Source organism: Mytilus trossulus, unplaced genomic scaffold (genome assembly GCF_036588685.1).
Source record: "Mytilus trossulus isolate FHL-02 unplaced genomic scaffold, PNRI_Mtr1.1.1.hap1 h1tg000128l__unscaffolded, whole genome shotgun sequence".
Classification (NCBI taxonomy): Eukaryota; Metazoa; Mollusca; class Bivalvia; order Mytilida; family Mytilidae; genus Mytilus; species Mytilus trossulus.
In genome coordinates, this window is record NW_026963301.1 from 4,256,283 (window position 1) to 4,279,821 (window position 23,539).

General features: G+C 32.7%; 1 protein-coding gene across 3 annotated transcripts; it reads right to left on the reverse strand.

The window, feature by feature from the left end:
* On the reverse strand, nucleotides 1–9,013 carry LOC134700248 (nocturnin-like). Of its 3 annotated transcripts, none has more exons than XM_063561607.1 (3): nucleotides 8,922–9,013; nucleotides 2,701–2,857; nucleotides 1–2,105 (listed from the first exon to the last, which is right to left on the reverse strand). In XM_063561607.1, the coding sequence occupies exons 2-3, from the start codon at nucleotides 2,852–2,854 to the stop codon at nucleotides 1,276–1,278; spliced, it is 984 nt and encodes a 327-aa protein (XP_063417677.1). In that variant the 5' UTR covers nucleotides 2,855–2,857; nucleotides 8,922–9,013; the 3' UTR covers nucleotides 1–1,275. The 3 variants fall into 3 exon arrangements, with proteins under 3 accessions (XP_063417677.1, XP_063417679.1, XP_063417678.1); XM_063561609.1 differs by lacking the exon at nucleotides 8,922–9,013 and adding an exon at nucleotides 3,477–3,581; XM_063561608.1 differs by lacking the exon at nucleotides 8,922–9,013 and adding an exon at nucleotides 3,346–3,552.
* Nucleotides 9,014–23,539: the final 14,526 nt, after the last annotated feature.

Genomic DNA, 23,539 nt, shown 5'->3' on the forward strand with positions numbered 1-23,539 from the left:
TTAATTTCGTGATTCACCTATTCCCACAAAATCCACAAAAAATTGGCATCCAATGAATAATAATGAATCCATAGTAATATTGAATTTTCTAGTGGTTCCTTTGAAACTAATTTCTCTCGACTTATTTATAAATCACTCAAAATCACTAGAAATCACCCTGTTTCACTCAACAACACAGAGAGTGATTCATAACACATATGTATTCAACATACTCTAACAGTTTTATTCTAGGATAAAAATCCTACAATACTGGACTTGTAAGGAAAATTAAAATTATACCCTTTTATTTTAAAATATACATGGATTTGGATATCAAACAGGCAGCATTTGTGACAATTACCATTCCAATGTACAATAGTAATGATCTGTACATCTTAAATAATGAAACATTTCCTTAAAATTACCCTTCTCAAATACTTGTATAAATACTAAAAACTCAAGAGTAAAAATTTTGGTACATGTGAGATGATAATAATGTAACAATCTTTTAACTGTATTTTGGAAAATAAATGTTTCCCCAGGCAATAAAATGAAACCAATATTTGATATGTTTTAAAGAAAAAAAAATTGATAAGGCGTTGATGGACAATTTTCAGCTCTGTTTACAATGGTTTACCTATTTGTTTTGTTGTTTTATTTTGCAGTTTTTCTTCAAAATGTAAAAAAATACCTGCCAACTGTCACTATTTGTGGGGGATTTCCCCCATAAAGGCTTCCAAATTGGAATTTTTTAAGAGCAATTATGTCCACAATTTTATCAAAATATTTAATTTTACAAGGAATTGAGGCTTTTAAAAGTATGAAGAAGCCAAATAACAACATTACACTGTTTTTGAAGTCCCCTTGAAGGTTTTTTAGGAGTATGGCAGCAATCTTGCACGCAAAACCCCCATGGGCATTTTGGAAATTTGGCAGGTATGTAAAATTGGTAGAAATATCAATAAAGGGAAAAAACTTTTTTAAAGAGTTGACTGACAATTTGGATTTGCGTGTCAATAGTTATTATTAGAAATACATTTGTAAGTGAAATTAGCAAATGCATTAAAGTTTAAAAAACTATTCAATTTTTAAATACAATTTTTTTTTAAGATTACAGAAAGTCTAAGTAGGTGTCTACCAAACATTACAATAAATAAATGAATTAAATAACTCTTGTGATCAACTACTAACTAACAAAAAGATAGAATAAGCTACTGGTTAGAAGGAGGGACTTTATGGTACATTTAATTTAGATCACATTCTACTTTATTCTAAAGAACCTATAATTCATTAACATTAACTGGTAAGTTGTAGGTCACAGACAAGAGACAAATGATCAGAGGGAAACACCAGCGATGGAAGTTTATTCTCCCCTAGATCTTCTCCGGTTGGAATTTCCAGGATACCTTTTGGATGGAAATGTTTGGAGTGCCAAATATAGTCAATTGTCTTGCAGGATTCTTCACGTCCGCCTGGACTTCTCTTGGATCCACGGAATTTCCATGTGGTGAAATCAGGCTCTGATTTTGTTTTGGAAAGATAGGTATATGCACTTTGTAGACCTAACACGGAAGCTTTGAAAGCTGCATAAACTTTCTCTTTCGGATCTGCATTGAAATCGCCACACACTATAACTGGACTACTTTTAACCATTTTTTCCAAGTAACGAATTAAATATGATCCCTGACTAAAACGTAGCTCTTCAAACCCTGTCTTTGCCTTAAGATGAGTGACTGCTACTGTGAAATTTGGAGTATGATCATTTCCAATGACACCAAATGTACAAATAACACAGACTTGATTTGTTTCAAAACCGTCATCTTCCAACACAATGCTTTTTTGTGAGATCAGCTTTACTTTATCAGCGGCATAAAAAATAGCACATCCGTCAGGGCCAGTGTGATGTTTAAAGTCTAAACACGGTGAATCAGGTTTGGGAAAGAAAACACCCTCAAAACCTACTTTGCCCAGATTTTCTTTGACGAATTCAAATTTATCCACTTCCTGTAGACAGAGTATTTGTGGACTGTATTGTAGAAGTTCTTCAATAACTCGTAAATTTCTGTTTTCCCAATGTAAAGCTTCTTTAGGACACAGAATAAAATTATCACTTCCATGACAAAGAGCTGAAAAAAATAAAAATAACTGTGAAATCAGAGTTAAAGGGATAAGGGTTTGGCCTTTGGGTAGGATTTATGGAATAGAGAATAAAAGGAAAAAAGATACAGAATTATTTAAATACCAAACAAAGAAAGAAAAGACAAAGCTAGCAAAAAAAAAAGTATAGTATTAAATACAAAAATAAAATAAAAAAGATTAATTTATTGAATACTCATTGGATTTACTGAGGGATACTCTAGTACATACTCAGAAAAACATCTAAAATGGAAACAAAAACATTATACCCATTTTACTTATTGTTGGACATTGCGAAAACTCTAAACATACTTAAATTTTGATTAATATTTAATGTCCTGGGTGGCACTCTTAATAAAAGTATTATTTTTAAGCAGGAAAAAACATTCTAACAGAAACCTAATACATGTAGTCAAGTACCCTTTCACATTCAGTACTTCCAAGCGATACTTTCAAGTATTCATTGACATCCCTAGAAAATGTCATAAAAATGTATGCCAAAAGATCTTTCATTTTGAGATGTTTATAATGTCTCTTCACCTAACTTATGTAAAGCTGAGCCTTTTCCACTTTATCAACACAAACCTTGGGCTAAGATGTTCCACTGCATCACCCTGATAACAGGTCCAGCATTCTTGTCATTATCATCACAGACAAAGAATTCCCTCTTCAGTCTTGGAGGTAGTTTTTTCTCCTCTATTTGGGAAATTGTATCAAGGAACAACTTGCTTGATGCCATTTTCTAAAAAAAAAGTCAGAAAATATGATGAAAATAAAAAAGTTTTAATTCTATGGTTATAATATAAATAACATGTTAATTAAATTAAGAATGAAAAATGGGGAACGTGTCAAAGAAACAAAAAACTGACGGAAGAGTAGAAAACACCCCAAAACCGGCAATGGGTCTTCAACGCAGCCAGTTTATCACAATTTTCAAAAGGGATTAAAGCAGAAAAAGTTTAAACCATTCAGGAAAATATATAACAATTTTGGAAGGAACCCATGGCCATCCCTCATTATTTCAGGAGTTGAAGGGGAGGATTTCTCATCAAATTGAACATCATAATTTTTCTGCTATTATACATGTACAAGATCTAGATAAAGTTATTTTTAACCAATTCCTTTTCTTCTTGGATTATATAGCTTTAATTATATGTTTAATACTATAAACTGGTGGACTAGACCTAAGCTTTTAATATCTTACATTTTACTTTAAATAACAATACTTACAAATAGTAAATGTGTGTATATTATTTGAATGAAATGTACATTTGTACATGTATCTATCTATCAGTCTAATACACAAATAATGAGATCACAATCTAGACAATCAAATTAATAATGGTTTCATTTCCTCTTACTTGTTCTATATACTAAGACTCTTACAAAACATTTCCTTGTAATTTCTTCCTTTTCCTGACAGATATTGGATTAAAATATGTACCTATTTATGATGACATTTAAATTATTTCCAGGTAAATGTATTTATACATGTAGGTTAATATATATACATGTAGGTAATTCATTACCTGGACCTGCATTCAACCATAACTTTAATATAAAACACTAGTATAGGCTTGAGCTTATTGGGGTGTATTTTGTCATTTTCATCTGTGTCCTCAGATTTGATAACAAATTAAACATGTAATAAAATATTTACCATTTTATTTAAGGATTTAAGGGTTTGAATTCCTTAGTCTTGTAACCATGGTAACAAAGAATAGTCAAAAGATTACCCTCTAAAGGACGAGTAATGGGGTTCATTTAAAAGAGTTGCTCAACCAATATACTCCTTTAAAAATAGTTTTTGGCAGATAGAAATAATGTGCTTCTGGCTGTCCAGAAGCAGATGGTTTCTATGTCCCTGCAGCCCATCATGTCAGTGGCGGATCCAGAGGGGGGTTCTGGGGTTGGAACCCCCCTTTTGTTTGGCCCATCAATGCATTTGAATGGGGACATATAGTTGGACCCCCCCTTTTTTAAAATGGCTGGATCCGCCCCTGCATGCTGTGGACAATTATGAACAGTGCTTTAATTGCTGTTCTTCATAATAATATCAATGTCATAATCACAGAGCAAGAGAATTGAGTGACCTATTAAAATGAACTTTAACAATTATTTCTATTATATTATAAACAAAGAAGAATATTCTAATTATATACTGTGTGGGTTTATCTAGAGTAGACATACAATTAGGGTAGAGGAAGGAAGGAATTTTGACAAATTTTTCAATTGTTTTTCATGACGTTGAATATTAGCATGACATAATAATTGTACATGTATCAGCATATTAGTCATCAGAAGAAAAATCTCACTAACTTTAAACATTTTAAGGAGGCGGGTATAAGATTTTCAGAAAAAAAATAAAACATTAATTTTTCATTACAAGTTTTATTCATATATATATATAACCTTTGGTAGAACTTTGTTACTTAATCACATACATGTATTACAAAAATCATTCCTAAAAATCAATTTGTGGTGACCCCAGGTGACTTTAAATTGTAGACATCATTGAAAAAGCTCCAAATTATCTCCCTTTGGAGAAAAAAATGCCATTTTTGGCACCAAAATTGAAATATCTTTTTTAACTCATCAGTGACCTATATTTTTTATTATTGTTTTCAAATAAGCTGTTCATAAACTAAATAATTGTAAAATATAAGCGATTTCTGTAATTTAGTTCTTTTTTTATTTCGACATTTTGACACGGTTAATCAATTGAAGACAGATTGATTCAATTTTCAGTGACCATTTTTAAAATGAAGAATACAGAAAAAGATGACCAAGGCTCCCTACCAACCTTTCAACTAAGACCCTCTTTTACTTTTCCCATAACTCAAAAGACCTAAACATATTAATTATAAAGCCAGAAGTATGTAGACATATTTACAAATATCTTTAGTACATTTGTAAGTAACTCAATTTTAGGAAAAAGTAAGATTGAGTTATCTTTCTTTTTCTGGATGTGCTCCTTCTTTGGAGCTTTATAAACAGTATGTAGTAGATGGTAAATATGATCAACACTGGTGGTTGATTTTATTATTTTCATATGAAAAATGAGGACAGTAAATGACAAATATGTCTGAATTTGCTATTTATCATACGGAAAAAAGTAAAACAATGTTTTTAAGAAGTTGATTATAGTTTTCGACTTTCTGTCAATCATGTTTTCTCCATAAAACTACGGTCAACGTTGCAAATTGTGCCTTCAAAGACAAATTCTGACTGACCGATTCTATTTGAATGAATTAATGACATTAATGATCATTAATGACCTATCCGATAAACAGATTAGCTGTAACAACCATGACAACAGATTATGACACCTGTTGTAACTGTTGATTAGTTTGGGGTTGTAAACAAAGTCATAAACCTGTTGCCAGGAAAAATTCTGTAACTTATTGGCGGATCATATCATAATAAACAAAATAATATGCAATCGATCTTCAAAAACATAAAAAGGACAGGCGCCCTTGAAACTGTAGAAAGGGCACAGGGTAACACTCATGAAAGGATGGGCAGACCGCCCTGTGAAAACCGCCTATATTGTAGCTGAAACACTGACTTAACTGTAACCACTAAACCATGAAAATATGGTCATGGTCAGATGACACCTGCCAGTTGAACATGTTAACCTCACAATCCTTCCATACAACAAATATACTAGACCTATATTCACTATATGAACTTGATCACCAAAACTTAACCTTGTTCACTGACCCATGAAATGAGGTCAAGGTCAAATGAAAACTCTCTGATGGGCATGAGGACCTTCAAGGTACATTGTATGCACATACCAAATATAATTATCCTATTAGGCCACACTAATTTGATTCCTTGTTCGACGGACCCGCCCACACCTATTTTTTTCAAAACAGATTTTTTAATTTTTTTTTATATTCCCGCTTCCGGAAATGTAATCATGTCCATTTCCCGCACCATTTTTTTGGTAAATATTATAAAAATAAACTCATCATAGATACCAGGACTAAATTTAGTAAATACGCCAGACGCGTTTCGTCTACAAAAGACTCATCAGTGACTCTCGAATCCAAAAAAAGTTAAAAAGGCCAAATAAAGTACGATGTTGAAGAGCATTGAGAACCAAAATTCCTAAAAGTGTTGCCAAATACAGCTCAGGTATCAACATTTGTTTTTAAAATCACAGTCTAACCTGTATATAACGATTTTAAACATAAAAGCACCCCACGGCACCACACTGTGTAAATATACGTGAGAATATTTGTTTCAGCATGAAACCTGTTTATCCAAGGGAGTGCTCCGAACCTGTAAAGAACAAAAAATTGGTTTCTTTCCCCTTACTTATATTCCCTATCAAAAAATGTTCGTTGTTAGAATAAAGTACAAAGAACTTCTGAAGGATTTGCCTTCAACTGCAATTATATTATATGCTGGCAAAACAAAACTTTCCATAGCCGCTGCATGTTTCTGCACCTGTCCTGATTGATTCAGGGACCTGTCGTTCAGCTGTTGTCATTTGTTGATGTTGTTCATTGGTATATTTTTGTTTGGATATATATAAATTAGATCGTTGGTTTTCCTGTTCAAATTGTGTACGCTAATAATTTTGGGGTCTTTTATAGCTTGCTGTTTGGTATGTATCAAAGCCCTGTGTAAAAGGCCGTACTTTGACCTGTGTTTGTTATTATCAGGTTGAGAACAACCCTCCCTCAGACAAGGGGTAATTTTACTGATGTAGAAAAGAAAATAGAAATACCAAGGATGTGTCTAGTTCTTTTATACAAAACTTTGAAAACTTAGGATTTTGTACTCAAAAAGAGGAGAGTTACATCATATTTTAAACAACTTTTTCTAAAAGAGGGGTCCACTTATTTTGAATAATATTTAACTGTTAAAGTAAATGAGTTAATTTAACATGGTATAAAGTCCAGGAATAATATAAAATTCTTGAACATGTTTTGACCATTTAATACCAGATAGATATATAGTTCTTTGAGAAAATATCAGCCCTTTTGTACAAACAAATATATTATAACTTATATTGATCCCTCATAAAACATGTAAAAGGGATATTTATAAAATTAAGGGGTTGCCACCAAACTGATTATGACTTGGATGGAGAATTGTCTCATTGTCAGTCACACATACATAGACCAGATTTAATTATTTCTTGGTGAACAATGGTGAACAGGGAAAAAGTACTTTAGAAATTAAAAAAATGTCAAAGTACAAGTGATAAACCTAGTTTTAATATTGTCAATACCTACTATTTTAGGTTTACAATAAAAAATTATAATCGCTCGCCTTTACTTTTCAAGCTTCGCCTCAAAAATTTGCAAATTAAATATTTTTTTATTAAGATTTTCAAATCGCTCGCTCGCCCCAAATTTTGGAGTCCAAAAATCCGTAGAACAAGAAATTAAATTGGTGTGGCCTTAGTATTACTTACATTTTACCAAAAGAGAGAAATTAACATTACAAAAATCTTAATTTTTTTCAAGTAGTTACTGTACCATGAAAATGAGGTCAAGGACAATGAATCTGGGTTTGTTCGCGCCCCTTCATGTTCACACCCACTCACTTTTGGCCCTTTCACTTTCGCACCCAAAGTCTGTTCGCACCCGAAATGTTTGCATCCAATTTTAATTGGTTTGGGGTTTAATAACTTTGTAATCAAGTTTTGGCAAGTAGTATTCTTATAAGTATATAATTGTTTTAGTTGTCTCAAAATAAAGTGAGACAGCATTTTTTATTGAGTTTGAATAAATCTTAATTATGTTTTGGATAGTGTATTGTTAAAAAAAATATTACTTTCTAAATAAAGTGGAATTCGGTCAACATTTTATTTTGAGTTGAATAACTCTTAATCATGTTTTGGTTAGTGTATTGCTATTACACAAAAATGTACTTTGTTTCATTGACTTGTTTCAAAATGGAGTGAGATTCTGACTACTTTTATTTTTGTGTGCTGAATAAATTTTATCATGTTTGATCATGTTTTGGTTATAATAGTGTATTGCTATATTTTATTGTTAAAGGGACCAAGCTGTTAAATACAATTATCTTTTGTGTTTTTCATTTAAAATCTTCAATCTAAAATTCTTTTACTCATACCAAGCTATAAAATACAGGTGCGAACGTGTAGGGTGTGAAAGTATATTGGGCACGAATGGACCTGATACCAAGGACAATGGACATGTGACAGACAAAAACATCTATATACAAAGTATGAAGCATCTAGGTCTTCCACCTTCTTAAATATAAACTTTTTAAGAAGTGAGCGTACGCCACGGCTCCTGGATAATTAACCCTACGTCGAACTTTCTGCAACTGTAACAGTTTAGTGATTATAAAACCATAGCAAGGATCCTCAAACAAATCCTTGCTATGGTTTATAATCACTAAACAGTAACTAATTATAGCTGTAAACCTACTGTACTAGTCCAAATAATTATGACGTCTTGAAAGGCTATGTCGAAGTAAGGCATCAAAGAAAAAAAATATAATAGCCTTTCAAGACGTCATAATTATTTGGACTACTACTGTACATGTTATTTAGTACCAAGGTTCGGAAGTCGGTATATAAACAACTATTAAAAAACTGATTTTGGCAAAATTTAAACTACAGTAATAATTGAGTAAAATCATAAAATGTGTTTGTCTAAATGGATTTAGATTTTTATATAAATCCTTGACCATAGCCATATATAGGTACATTTGACTTGACTGGTCACTTTTCAAGTTTAGTCAAAATTCACGAGTAAAATATGAAGGATTTTCTGTAAATTACAAATAAATGAATAAAGAATTAGAAAATTTACCTATAACACTTTGAGGAAATTATCCAGTTTTGTTTGACCGAGAAAAAATCTAACCGGAAGAAATAAAGTTGAAATAAACTTTCATATGTGAGGTAAATGACGGGAAAGATACGATGCATTTTCGGAAATAAACAACTAATTGTCCCCATTAAAATATGGCAGTGTCTGCGCGTACCCGCATGCAGGTACGAATAGTCAAATTACCGTTCTAGGCTGCGCGTACCCACATCCGTTTTTCTAATAAAATGCCATCGAATCGGGAATGAAACGTGGAATATATACGAAAATTATGGATGATATGGGGATTTCGTAAAGAACGAGTGAAGAATATGAAAAAATAATATTTTCAAATTGTATTTATTAAATAATAATACATAATAAACATTGCAAAATTAAATGCACAATGATGGAAAATGAAACTGTTCATTCCCTGAAAAGAAAAAAGTTAAATAAAACTACTAAAATTAAAGCTTGAGTTTATAAAAATTAAAGAACCAAGCAATACTATCAATTTAAACCAATTATAAAAGATTCATGTAACTAATTAAGATTTGGAACACATTTTACACAAAGTCACGGTTTGTATTCTTTAAATCTTCATAAATTAATTCTTAAAAATTTGAATGAAAGGCTGTTACAATATTCATACATACTCCATTGAGTATTTTATATTTAAAAAAATAGAGAGCCAATGAGTAACTTTTTTAATAATTGGTTCAAAATTATGATATTCATAGTCAGAGTTCGTATATATCATACATTAACACACATGAAGAAAACAATTATTTATTAGTATAAATGAATTTTTAAGAATGAATTTTTGAAGATTTATAGAAATCAAACGGACTATAGCAAATGTGATTGTTTTGGCACAGATTTCAACCCGGCTGCAAATTTCAAATGTTGCCAGCCTACGTTCACGTTTCATTATTCACCAGAAAACTCCCAATACATATTTTTGTGGATTAATTTTTATTGATAAGTGAATAAAATAAAACATGAATTATATTAGTATGTATTGATGCGAATCACAAATTCGCAATGCATTCTTCAGTTGTGACCTCTATTTCTAGGTGGTGAGAATTGTTTCATGTCCATTTTCTACTGACAAATCCCACATAAAATATATTGGTACATATCTTTGGATCCATCTAATAATTTTATAATAGACAACTATATATAATGGGGAGAATACGTCATTAAAAATGTCCAATACTTACACTTTACAGTTAGATATACATGCGCCACATCAAAAACCGTTAAATCGGCACATTTAACACCGATTTTATGTTTTTTAGCCCGAAAATGGTCCAAAAACATTTTCGAAAATTACATTAAATTTGACGGTAACCAGCATCCATTTCTTAAAAAATAATAGTTTAATATAGCATGGGATAATGCCAAATTGTTTGAAATATTTGAAGAAATAAAACAAAACATCTGTTTATATTCCATTTTAAAGGATGTGAGATTAAATATGTAATGATGTAAAGAGTTTGGGTACTAACCTCATTACAGAACCATGCCTTCATGGATTGTTTGGAGGTCAAATCAAACCCATTTTTCTATGACTCTACATGGATTCAAAACTAAATTGGTGTAATTGGTGTAACTAAAATAGGTGCAATTTGGGTACCCTCACGTTAGCAACTTCACATCAACAAATTAATTTTCATGACCAAAATAGAAAAAAAGGCACAAACCAAAAAGAAACCAATTAAATGGTTCGCCAGTGGCAGCCTAATACGACCGCAGATGTATATTAAGCATATAAAGAACATCCATTTTTTTAAATGTCAGTTGAAATGAAACATATTTTGATTTTGGACCTTTCAAACTTCAATATGGACTAATTTGAAAACAAGTACCGGAATTAATTGAACCTTGAGTGCCTTTCGCCAAATTCAAAGTTGCACTGTGTTTGTTTCTGGACATCACTGAAATATTGTGATCCAATATCGATGTCGTAAGATAGTGTCTATTACGATCATTTCATTAATATGACATTTGTGAATATTTGTTTGATAAAACTTTAAAAAAAAAAAAGCTTAAAAAGTAAATACAAATTCTAAGAACGTTATATTCGAATGACTGATCGTTGTTGAACTAAACACTTCTGATTTGTTTTCTGTATTTTGTCTCTTTATAAGATTCCATAATAATTCCAAATAACAATAAAAGTAATAAAAAAAAATCACCACTCACGCCATCTATTTCATTCACCTTTTACTTCCCTACATACTTACTCTCTCGTACTATCTTTCTCTCGGCTCTTTTTGGCTCTCACTTTGCAATACTCGTTTCATCTCTTGCACTCACTCTTTTTCCTTTCATCTTCTACTCTTATTCAACTCTCATACTCATATTCTTACTCTCACATTCACTGTTACACTCATCCTTACTATTGCAGTCTCTCACTCGCTCTTTCACACACGCTGTCTCGCTCTTTCTCACGTTCAGTCACTCTCACATGCTCCCACACGCTCTCGGTCACTTCTCCGCCTCTCGACTCTATCTCGTTCTCCCACTGGCTTGGTCACTACTTTCTCGTTCTCTCACACTCGCTCGCTCACTACTCTCTCTCGTTCTCTCTCGCTCGCACTCGTAATCTCTCCCTCGCAACATCTCACTCTTTGTATTCCTCTCCCTCTCTCCCCTTTTCACTTCCTCCCTCTCTCTCTTTCTCACTTCCTCCCTCTAACACCCCCTCCCTCCCTGTCTGTCTCACTGCCTCCCTCTCTCACTCGCAATCTCTTACTCGCACCCACTCACTCGATCGAAATATCTCCCTCGCACTCTCCCGCTCGCTATATCTCGCACTCTCTCACTCGCTATATCTCACTCTCACTCATTCGCTCGCTCACTCATTCACTTACTCAATCTCAATATCTCGCTCTCACTCTCACTGTCTCAAGAGAATGAAGGAAAAAAGAGAAATAGACAGTGGCAGATAGAGATAAATAAGAAATAGACAGATGAAAAAAGATGGAAAGAGAGTGTGAAATGTAGACAGTGAAAATGATGGAGTTTGAAAGGAAGATTTGCAGAATAAAGAAGAAAAAGCCGGAATTAGTAGAGATCGAGATGAGTAAAAATCCATTCCAAAATAAATTCTTCAGGGATATGTCTATCCCATAAAGATAATACACCTTGTGTAGGTGCACGGTTATAGCAGTATAGGGTTCTCTTCGTCGGCACTGTACATTTTGACAGACCATTGGCGAGAACATTACTGCCTACCAGGATTTTGGAATGGCTGGCGCTCTTACCTTCATTTTTTTTTATCTTTATTATAATCACACGTCTATATACATATCACAGGTTACAATTACACAATTATCAAACATTTATATCAATTATTGTCATTTTTCCTGAAAAAAAACAACATATAAATTGCTCATGAATTACTACATCATATCAAAATGTCATATTATTAACTAATTGTATCGACGTATCTTTTATTTATGTTTTCATTTTAAACATAAAACAACAAAACAACATCTGAACTATTGCAAGAAAAAAAAAACCAAATGTAGACATACGCAAATCTTCTTTTAAATTATGTTAAAGTCCTAACAAAAACCTTCTTCATTAGGTAAGAGCGCACCCAATTATTTGAAATGAATCTTTTTATCTAAATAAAAATAATGCAAGTCGCGGTATTTTTTATTTCTGATTCTTGCAATTTAACTTTTGGCAAGGTACTCGTTGATAGGTTAGTTTCATTTATATGTACATATTTTATTACTCTTGATTTTTTAAGTTTAATAGAGTAAAAAATGTTAAATTTTTCGGCTATTTCAAAAATAATCCAATGAACACATTAATGGGCGGTAACTTTAGTCAAATAATAATATATGTACAGCAAATGAAACATAACACGTGTTTTCCAATCTATTCACGTGAAGTAATTGAAATATTAACACAAAATAAAACCCATAAACTTTATTCACTTTTACCTCTGTATCTGAACATAAGAAGGGGCACCTCTTTGTTGTCTTGGACTGATTAGTTTTTAAAAAAAGCTACAGCAAATATGCCACATGAACTACCACGAATGTGTTCGTGTATACAGTAATGAAAACATGCAGTGGCAGATCCAATGATTAATCAGACTAGATTTCGTGGACTTTGTCATTTCCGGTATATTTTATGCGACAATTAGTTACTAATAAAGATATATGTATTTATCAATGTTATAAATTAACACGTGTATTTGTTGTGACATTTGTCACATGACTAGATATACTGGTTTGAAGATATTCTCTATAGAGTAATGAGTATTTCACGAGCTTATATAAGCGGGAAGAATTGTAACGGTAAATATATGTGTAGTTATTTGTCATTCGACGCTTGCATTTCGGACAGTTAAGTCTGGTCATTTGACCCCACTCACCCACCCACTTTTATTTTGTCAATATTGTAAATTGATGTATTCATGCTTATAATTGATGTGGATGTTTTTTAAGATTATACGTGCTTGAAAAGATTGTTAACAAAGATATTTCTTTTGTAGATTGTGTATAATTGGAAAATGATATGTTGAACATAATGAAGCAGCGGCTACGGGCGTGCAGACAAACATTGTAAATAAATGAATAAATATGCTTAACTGTACTGTCCAGGCGAGCTGATATCCCAAATAGTTTTTTTTTTTATTTATAAATATTTTATGTTCGTTTGAGTTGACGAACAAGAACATAATATTTGCTCATATTTACGTGTTATGTATAATTGATTATGTCAAAATCAACATGATTCGATACAGTTGAGTTGACCAGTACGTCGAAAACCGTTACTCAGTCATTTTGAAATTAAAATTTTACTAGAAGACACCCGCGAAACCGCGGGCATTCAGAGCGTAGTTTAAAGTATGTAAAGTGTTGTTGGAAGAATTTTGCAAAATATTGAATGACTGGAGAATTTCAGCAAAAGTATCATAAATCATAGGTTATTGGGGACAGGAAATTTTTTTTTTATCCCTCCTCCTTTATTTCCAATATTCCCATTTTTTGGTTGTCTATCAATTTCAATATGAACATACATTTAGTATGTTATGAACATTCAAGTAAGGAGCCTGTAATTCAGTGGTTGTTGTTTGTTTATGTGTTACATATTTGTTTTTCGTTCATTTTTTTGTACATAATTAGGCCGCTAGTTTTCTGGTTTGAATTGTTTTACATTGTCAGTTCGGGGCCTTTTAAAGCTGAGTATGCGGTATGGGCTTTGCTCGTTGTTGAAGGTCGTACGGTAACCTATAGTTGTTAATATCTGTGTCATATTGGTCTCTTGTGGAAAGTTGTCTCAACATGGCAATCATACCACATCTTCTTTTTTTGTAATCAATGAATTTTATAAAGATTTAATGACTGGAGAATTTCAGAAAAGGTATCAAAAGTTCATATGAATATTTTTATCGCTTATCTGTATATTATGAACATTCATTACTATATAAATATAGTGCATTTACTTTCAATTCTATAAGAAATACTGGAATTGTCAAGGACCCGACTTATTTTAATATTTCATTTACTGTTATTTATTTTTGTCCATTTTAATTCCTTGTTAATTGTTATTTAAGCCAAATCAATTTGCTGTTTTACTGTTATTGGCCCCCTTGTCCCCCTCATAAGATAAGATAAGATATATTTTATTCCCAATAGTGGACCCATTACGGGGCATAATTAGTACATTGATTTTTTTATCACTCAATTGCAATAGACAATAAACAATTTAAATAAGAATAGAAAAACGTTTGACAAAAAACATGAAATATAAATTGAGTTAATAATACATGTAATCACATATCAAAACCTACATTTATTTTGGAGATATTTGCACGTTTTCGTGCTCTAAATTTTGAAACATAAGTATCCATATAATTGATTGTATGTTCGTCAATTCAAACAATTTGGCTAGTTTGTTCATTGCAGTTCAGTTTATGATTCATTTTAATCACAAAAGGTCTCAAAATATTGATTAGAGTGGATGAAAAATTATTGGAAACAACAAAGTTTCGCGGGCACTGTAACCAACATTCGTAGGGTGATAACGTCCCCGTGAATAATCCTTCATCTTCGACTTGTTTATATACATTACATCATAGAGGACAATACATGACAGGAAAAAATATAAAAAATCATTCAACATACACTTAGCAGGAACTTAACCTACTCACTCTAGCTCTTAAGCGAGACCAAGGCCACAAGACACAAGTCTGCCAGGTATATCAACATGATCGTTGTGGTAAATTTGCATGTCAATAATTGTTTACAATGTAAAAAATTAACACATATATCACTATAAAAATATTATATGTAATCCCCTTGAAGGAATAAAATTTAAACATGCATTTATTTTTATCTGTATGATATCGTTATCCTTTATAAGGGTGCTGTATTAATCACAGAATCCATTTTTAGGCAAAAACATAACAAACAAATAACTAATGTGGAAATAACGGCCACAGTTCACTTAGAATGACGAGGTCTGACATGATTACAGAATGCCGACATGCTAGTTTTAACTGACAAATCTGTGCACCATTGGTAGCAATGGATGCTCAAGTTCCTCCAGGTTAAATTCTAAAGAGAACGAGGGTTATGATCCCCAAATACGTCGGGTCTTATTCGCATCACCCCCTGGTTTCAGGGGAGTAAAGATTAACATTTTTTATATTATAAAACACTGAATACATAGGCCATACTATGTATCATTAACAGTCAAGCTCGAACTGGTACCAATTCAGAACCGGCCACTAAGGGTAGACATGAGATGGTCTCAACAGAACTTCCTGCGGTACCGCAGGAAAGTAAAAACCTAATATGATCCGACGTACAATTACGGGAAACGATCATAACCCCATAATCTTGCCAGATCCCGACATCCTTTTTGACTGTGACGAATGATTTTATTACAAAACAATGAACAATTAGAATCGAGTAATTAAAATAAATGCTGCATGATTTTTATCCAAATAAAGTCAAAAGTTAAATGCATCTAGGCGAAGAACTAATACCAGGAATTGGTAATTCCATTTTCACACTGAATGTGTCTAAAATATTCAGATAAAGGTGGTAGCCATTCATGAAAATTAGCATTGACATAATAATTATAGGTCTCGAACGTATGATTCAGCTAGCAAATCCATCGGCTTGATTGTCTCCTCTTTTTTGTCCAAAAAGTTATGGATCCGGCATGTTCTGGTCATTCTGAAAAGATAAATAAAACAGCAGCAGACACAAGAATTGTTATTAGATGGCAGATTGCAAGGGGAGGTGGGTGGGTTTTTGAAACTTTTACATATCTGCAAGATTGGCTAATGCAATGTAATGCTGACGAGTCATGTGACGTTGATTGGCGGGAAACAAGAACCGGATTCGAATGAGGCAATAATCATTTCTCTTTAATTAAATTGGTTTATCTTATAAAAGCGATAAACCGTATTATTGATGAATACATTACATCTCCATTGAAAATCCATTTGACATATAATATATATATAGACATTGTTTTTTCATAAAATGGCAATACGATGACAGCTTTCTTTTTTCGGGGGAAGGGGGGGGGTAATATGAACGGACAATTTTAGATTTTAGGGCAACCCCCCCCCCCCCCCCCCCCCCCCGATACTGAGAAGAGAACAAACAACACACAAATTGAAACTAATATAAGGACTGAGCAACACGAATCCCATCCAAAACCGGGGTGATTTCAGGTGTTCCAGAAGGCTTCTAAGGAGTTCATTAAATAGTTCAATGTATATAAGTAATCAAAGCTGTAAAAAAAAAGGCGGATGTTACAAGGAACATTCAACTTGGAAACTAATAAATCGAAGAAAAACTGACACCCCGCATGACATAAAAAAGCGACTGAAAGTTCAAACAATTCAACAAAATACATCGAAACTATAGATTGATCAACAGGTATACACCCCAATCCTAGACTAGGGTGAACCCTGGCGCCCGGAAGGTTGAGGATTACCGGCTCCACTTCATGTGGCATCCGTCCGTTTTTTCTCGTGGTGTACAAATGCGATGACGAGTCTCATATTTAGCCATGTCACAGCCTCGTGGTAACCTCGTGGAAAATAAATTCAACTATCTCGTGACAGTGTCCCTATAAAACTTGCAAAGTATTGACATCAACTTTACCACTTCGTTCAACATCTTCCTTATAATTGCTTCAATCCTCTGTCAAGGATATCATGATGGGGAACACAAGCTCTAGACTATCGTTTCAACTGTCAAGTTCAAGACTGAGACTGTATAAACAAAACAGCTGCTACATGTAGTATGTCATTGTAATACAAATCGTTAGTAAGAGATTTGTAACAATAGGGTATAGGTTCAGTGGTTGATGTTGGTGCATGTCTGTCATGTTTGTATCTCGTAAATTATTTTGTTATGAATTAGGTCGTTGATTTTCTCTATTGAATGCTTCATCTTTTTTAAAGTCGGGGTTTTTTATAGGTGACTACATACATGACATACGGTTTCGGGTTTTTCTTATTGTCGAAGGCCGCACAGTTACCTATAATGTCTTACACACACTTCATTCGAACTACTATAAATTTTGTTTTGTTTTTTGTTTTGGCTCACACCAAACTATAAAAGGCCCAAAATGACTATAACAACACGATAAACAGATATGAACTACACTAATAGTCAGCAATCAAAGAACGGCTTCAAAGTTATTGTGAAACTGCCTATTCTAGAGGTGACGTGAATCAGATGTGGATACTTAAAAATTCCAAAGATCTTTTAGAGTACATACAATCTAACTCTCTTTCATCTTGTAACAGTATTAAAATTAAACATTTGACTTTTCTACTCTTTACACAAGTATTCCACATTCCAAACTAAAAGACAAATTGAAAGAGTTGGTATTACTTTGCTTTTTGCTTCATGAAAAGAATGGCCAACGTAGAAACAAGTATATTGTCTTAGGAAGGAATACATTCTACTTTGTAAAGAATCACTCTGATTTAAACAAAAAATTCTCTGAAACTGATATTACCAAGATGCTTGATTTTTTGATTGACAACATATTTGTTACGTTCGGAGGACATGTCTTTTAACAGACTGTCGGCATTCCAATGGGCACAAACTGTGCCCCTCTACTTGCCGACTTGTTTCTTTATTATTATGAGGCTGACTTCATGCAGGAACTTCTTAGGAGGAAAGATGAGAAGTTAGCAATATCCTTTAACTCTACTTTCCACTATATAGATGATGTTCTTTCACTAAAAAAATCAAAGTTTGGCGACTATGTTGAACGCGTCTATCCCATCGAACTAGATATAAAGGATACTACAGATACAGTTAAGTCGGCTTCATATCTTGACTTACATCTCGAAATTGACAATGAGGGTCGGTTAAAAATAAAACTTTACGACAAAAGAGATGATTTCAGCTTTCCAATTGTGAACTTTCTATTTCTAAGCAGCAACATTCCAGCAGCACCTGCATATGGGGTATATATCTCCCAATTGATACGATATCACCGTGCTTGCATTTCCTATCATGATTTTCTTGATAGAGTGTTGCTAGTCACAAAGAAGCTATTAAACCAAGAGTTCCAAATGGTGAAGTTGAAATCATCCCTTCGTAAATTTTACGGACGTCATCACGAGTTGGTTGACCGTTATGGAATACCCGTTTCACAAATGATATCGGATATGTTCCTTACGTCGTAACTACAATCCCCTTTCCTTTCATGAATCACGGTGACCTACCAAATTAGACTATTTACCGGATTTGTAATCACATAAGCAACACGACGGGTGCCACATGTGGAGCAGGATCTGCTTCCCCTTCCGAAGCACCTGAGATCACCCATAGTTTGTGGTGGGGTTCGTGTTTATTTTTTAGTTTTCTATGTTGTGTCATGTGCACTATTGTTTTTCTGTTTGTCTTTTTCATTTTTAGCCATGGCATTGTCATTTTGTTTTAGATTTATGAGTTTGACTGTCCCTTTGGTATCTTTCGTCCCTCTTTTAATAAAATACAATCACTGAATAACAAGCTCCCGGGACGACATAGAACAGTATGCTTATCATGATTAATTAAAAAAATTTAAGAGTTGTGTATAAATGCTTCAGGTCAACTAATAGTTTCATTCGGCCAAGCTTTCCTCCTGTTCCTACTTCCGGTGGCTCCGTGTTTAATAATTATTTATTTATTTTGTTTTATTTTATTTTTATTTTTATACAAAATTATTTCTATATTATTTTATTATATTTATTTTTATATTCTTTTATTATTTTATTATTTACTTAATCTTAAAATTTGTACTTTTTTTTTTCATTTATTTATCCAAATTTTTGCTTTTTAAATTTTTGTTTTTATTTAACTTTCTTATCATTCTAAATTATTTAAATTACCACATGGTAAAAATATAAATTATTTAATGCCCAAAAAGGCGCAAGCCAGGGCCGACCGTGCAAGGGCTGTATAGCCAGTCAAGGTCGTTAAAAACTTCCATTTGTAGTTTCATTCTGATTAATAGAAGAGAGGACAAGAGGTCACTTATAATTATTTGATCGATTTAATTATACAATTTAACAGAATTTTGTTCGTATTCATTATGAAACTGAAATGTCACGAAGTCAATGAAAATGTATTCCTCTGTGGAAAAAAAATGAAACAAGTCTGATTCATTTTTTCCAAATATGGTCAGTTTTGGGGCATCATTTAGTCAAAAACTTGTGCATGGTTCGATCGAAGCGATTGCAAATGAAACAACTATATACATATAAACCATATCTCATACAAATACGGGTTATATTCTTCTTATATTATAGTTTATGATGGTATTATAAGTAAGTAAGTAAGTAAGTAAAACTTTATTTGGATTCGGCATATTGACAAACAATACAAACATAAGCTCTAATGAGCTTTTCACCGAATATAAAAACATATGCAATAACAAATAAAACAAGGCATGCAGCATGCAATAAATAATAAGAAGCAGTACCAAAAATTAACTCTAAGCAAATAGCATATACATGTATCTTGCAAAATACCAAAACATATATATGAAGCACTAAAATTTTTAAAAATTTTCTGTTTAAAAATTAATTTTTAACTAATTTATGATTTATAAAGTAAAAATTTCAAATATTTCAAATTTTAAAAGGTAAAAAACAAAAATTTTAGTTGCAACGCAGGCTGTCAATGCAACATAAAAAGCATAAATATTGTAACACGAAGTTATCTACAGGCAGAGCAAAAACATTCTGTTCCACTCCAGGACTGTACAAGACTCTTAAAATGTGAGAAACTGTTAACAGTCCTGAAGTGGTCAGGTAAGCTATTCCATAAAGTAGCAGCAGCAAAACTAAAAGATTTTTTTCCATATGAGGTAGTTCTTACCTGTGGTACATCCAAAATATTGCTGTATCTAAAAGAATATTTAGTGTGTTTAATTTTTATTAAATTTTGTAAACATACAGAAGCCAAATTATTTAAAATTTTATAAGTCTCAAGTGCCATTGTCCTGATGCGTCTTACTTGTAGGGTTGGAACCTTTGCGTTCTCAAGAAGAGTTTCAGAGGATGATAAATAGTCGTCGTATACAAATCGTAATGCTCTCTCTTGTATTTTTTCAAGTTTTTTAGAATTTTTCTCTGTACAAAAATGCCAAGCCAAAGGGCAAAAATTAAAATTACTCAAAACAAAAGTATGAAAAATTGCAAGTTTATTTAATCTGTTTAAAAATGACCCAATTCTCTTGAGAACATTCAGCTGTTGTGATGCCTTTCTACACAAGTTACTTACATGTGCATCAAATTTTAGTTGGTAATCAATATCAATTCCAAGTAATTTTACTGTTTCTTCACAAGATAAAATATTTTGCTGAATTTGTATAGATGGATTTTTTGCAAAGGTTCTTTTCCCTACAGCAATAACTTGGAATTTATCAGGATTTGCCTGCATCTTATTTTCTTTAAACCAATCAATAAGCACTTGAGACTCAGATTCTAATGTTGATATGAGATGGTCATAATCCGGACTACTAAAAGACAGAGTATTGTCGTCCGCATAATTATATAATGTACCATGTTTAACAAAATAAAAAATATCATTTATGAAGATATTAAATAAAAGGGGCCCCAATATAGAACCTTGGGGTACCCCTTTTTGGATGTCAGCCCAGCTACTCAGAACACCGTTTACTTTAATTTGCTGTTTTCTATCAGAAAGATATGATTTTAATAAAGATACTGAATGTGGAGAAACACCATATGCTAGTAATTTATCTAGTAAAATTTCATGAGGTAAGAGGTCAAAAGCTTTTGATAAATCCATAAGAACTGCAGCTATATATAAGTTTTTGTCTAAAGCTTTACGCCAGTCTTCCAGTAATCTGAGCAACGTAGTCTGACATCCATGTCCTCTACGGAAAGCACATAAATAAGGGTTAAAAATGGAATCAAAGAAATCGTATAACTGTATTTCAAATATTTTTTCGTAAAATTTTGAAAAAATAGGTAACACACTGACTGGTCTGTAATTTGATTTAAGTAGTGGGTCACTCTTTTTATGTAAGGGTGTAACTTGGGCTTCTTTAAGTTTGTCTGGAAATATGCCCGTGTCCACAGTCAAATTTATAAGACTGGTTAGCTGAGGTGCAACGACAGATTTACTAGCTTTAACTATTTTTGCTGGTATCCCATCTGATCTGATATACTTTTAACCCCTAACGGGTGCGATGGGATTGTGCTTGATGATCGAGGCGACTTCTTTTAAACTGAGTTTTTTTGTGCCGGTATTGCTGTGTGTTTGGGTTTTTTTCATATCTTCATTGGATAGAGGGTTACAAGCACAGGCACTTGTTTCTGTCAATATGGGGTTTACTATCCATACCAGTACAAAAAAAAAACACAAGGTAGCTAACGGGAATTTTTAATGTGTTCGCTTCAACCAATATTTTATTACTTTCCCTGGCCCCTTTCACGAATAAAAGTACACCAGTCCTTCGGTAATTGATTTATCTTCACAATGAAATAACTCTCACGAACCTTGAGAATACCCCTCAAACAGAATAACACACTTGAGATGAGAATTATTGACCTTTTTCCAGACCATTGAATTTGGAAGAACTTAACTTCCGGTTTACTTAGGAAGTTAATAAAACTGTGCAATCCCATTGGTCACATTTTTCTGGTTTCTGGTAACTAGTATAAATAAACAGGTAACCAGATGATTTCGACCAATCAGATTGCTGTGTTATATTAACTTCCTTAGTAAACCGCAAGTTAAGTCCTTCCAAATTCAATGGTCTGGAAAAAGGTCAATAATTCTCATCTCAAGTGTGTTATTCTGTTTGAGGGGTATTCTCAAGGTTCGTGAGAGTTATTTCATTGTGAAGATAAATCAATTACCGAAAGACTGGTGTACTTTTATTCGTGAAAGGGGCAAGGGAAAGTAATAAAATATTGGTTGAAGCGAACACATTAAAAATTCCCGTTAGCTACCTTGTGTTTTTTTGTGTACTGGTATGGATAGTAAACCCCATATTGACAGAAACAAGTGCCTGTGGTTACAAGGAGGGTTGAGATCTCACAAAACATATTTAACTACGCCGCATCTTTGTGCCTGTCCAAGGTCAGGAGCTTTTGGCCATTGTTGGTCTTGTATGCTTTTTAATTTTATTTTCTTGTATTAATTTTGGATAGATTAAGGAGTGCCAAGGTCAGATTAATATTACTGCAAGATAGATAATTACACCATACAAACATTCCATACACCAAATATATTTAACTAAATGCTTAAAGTATCCGAGAAATACACCAAAAACACTGGACACTTTTAATTTGCAAAACACTCATTTGCAAATCCGCCGCCGCCTCAAACAAAAGCTACAATATCATGTATATGACCAAAATGTGCGGAATTACATGGGATTCAATAATTTCATTGGTTTTCTACTGTTTCTTTCATATTTATTTTGTAATTTGAATTATAAAAACATGGGATTTTCAATATCCCATGGGACAGGGCAAAATCCCATGGGATTGACCATTATCCCATGGGATTTTGGTTAAATCCCATGGGATTTTTTTTGGTCCCATGGGATAATTGTAGTCCCATGGGATATTTGTTGTCCCATGGGACAAAAAAAATCCCATGGGATTTTTATTATCCCATGGGATTTTTAATATCCCATGGGACAAATTAAAATCCTATGGGATTCTAATTGTAAATATATAGATATAAACATACAGTAATGTGTATGTTACAATGTATTCTATTTGGTAGTAAATTATTATAATATGAATCTTTTTAATTGAATATCTTTTTTTTCTTGGGAAATGTTAATTTAGCATATTGTTCTATAACTGTTCAAAACTAAACTTTTAAACAACAAAGCAGATAATGTAAGTATCAATATATGTTTATTCATGAATTATAGAATACTTTCTTAAGGATGTATTCTTCTGACTTTTCAGTCTCGTTCAGTCTCGTTGAAATCTCGTTCTTAAATTATTTCCAAAACATATGATAGAAGTGGAAAATATCAATGAATTTTAAAAATATTATAATCAAACATAACTCTGTGAAAAAATTGTGTATTTACCATGAACGGTTTTTGAATAATCCAGTTTTCAAATT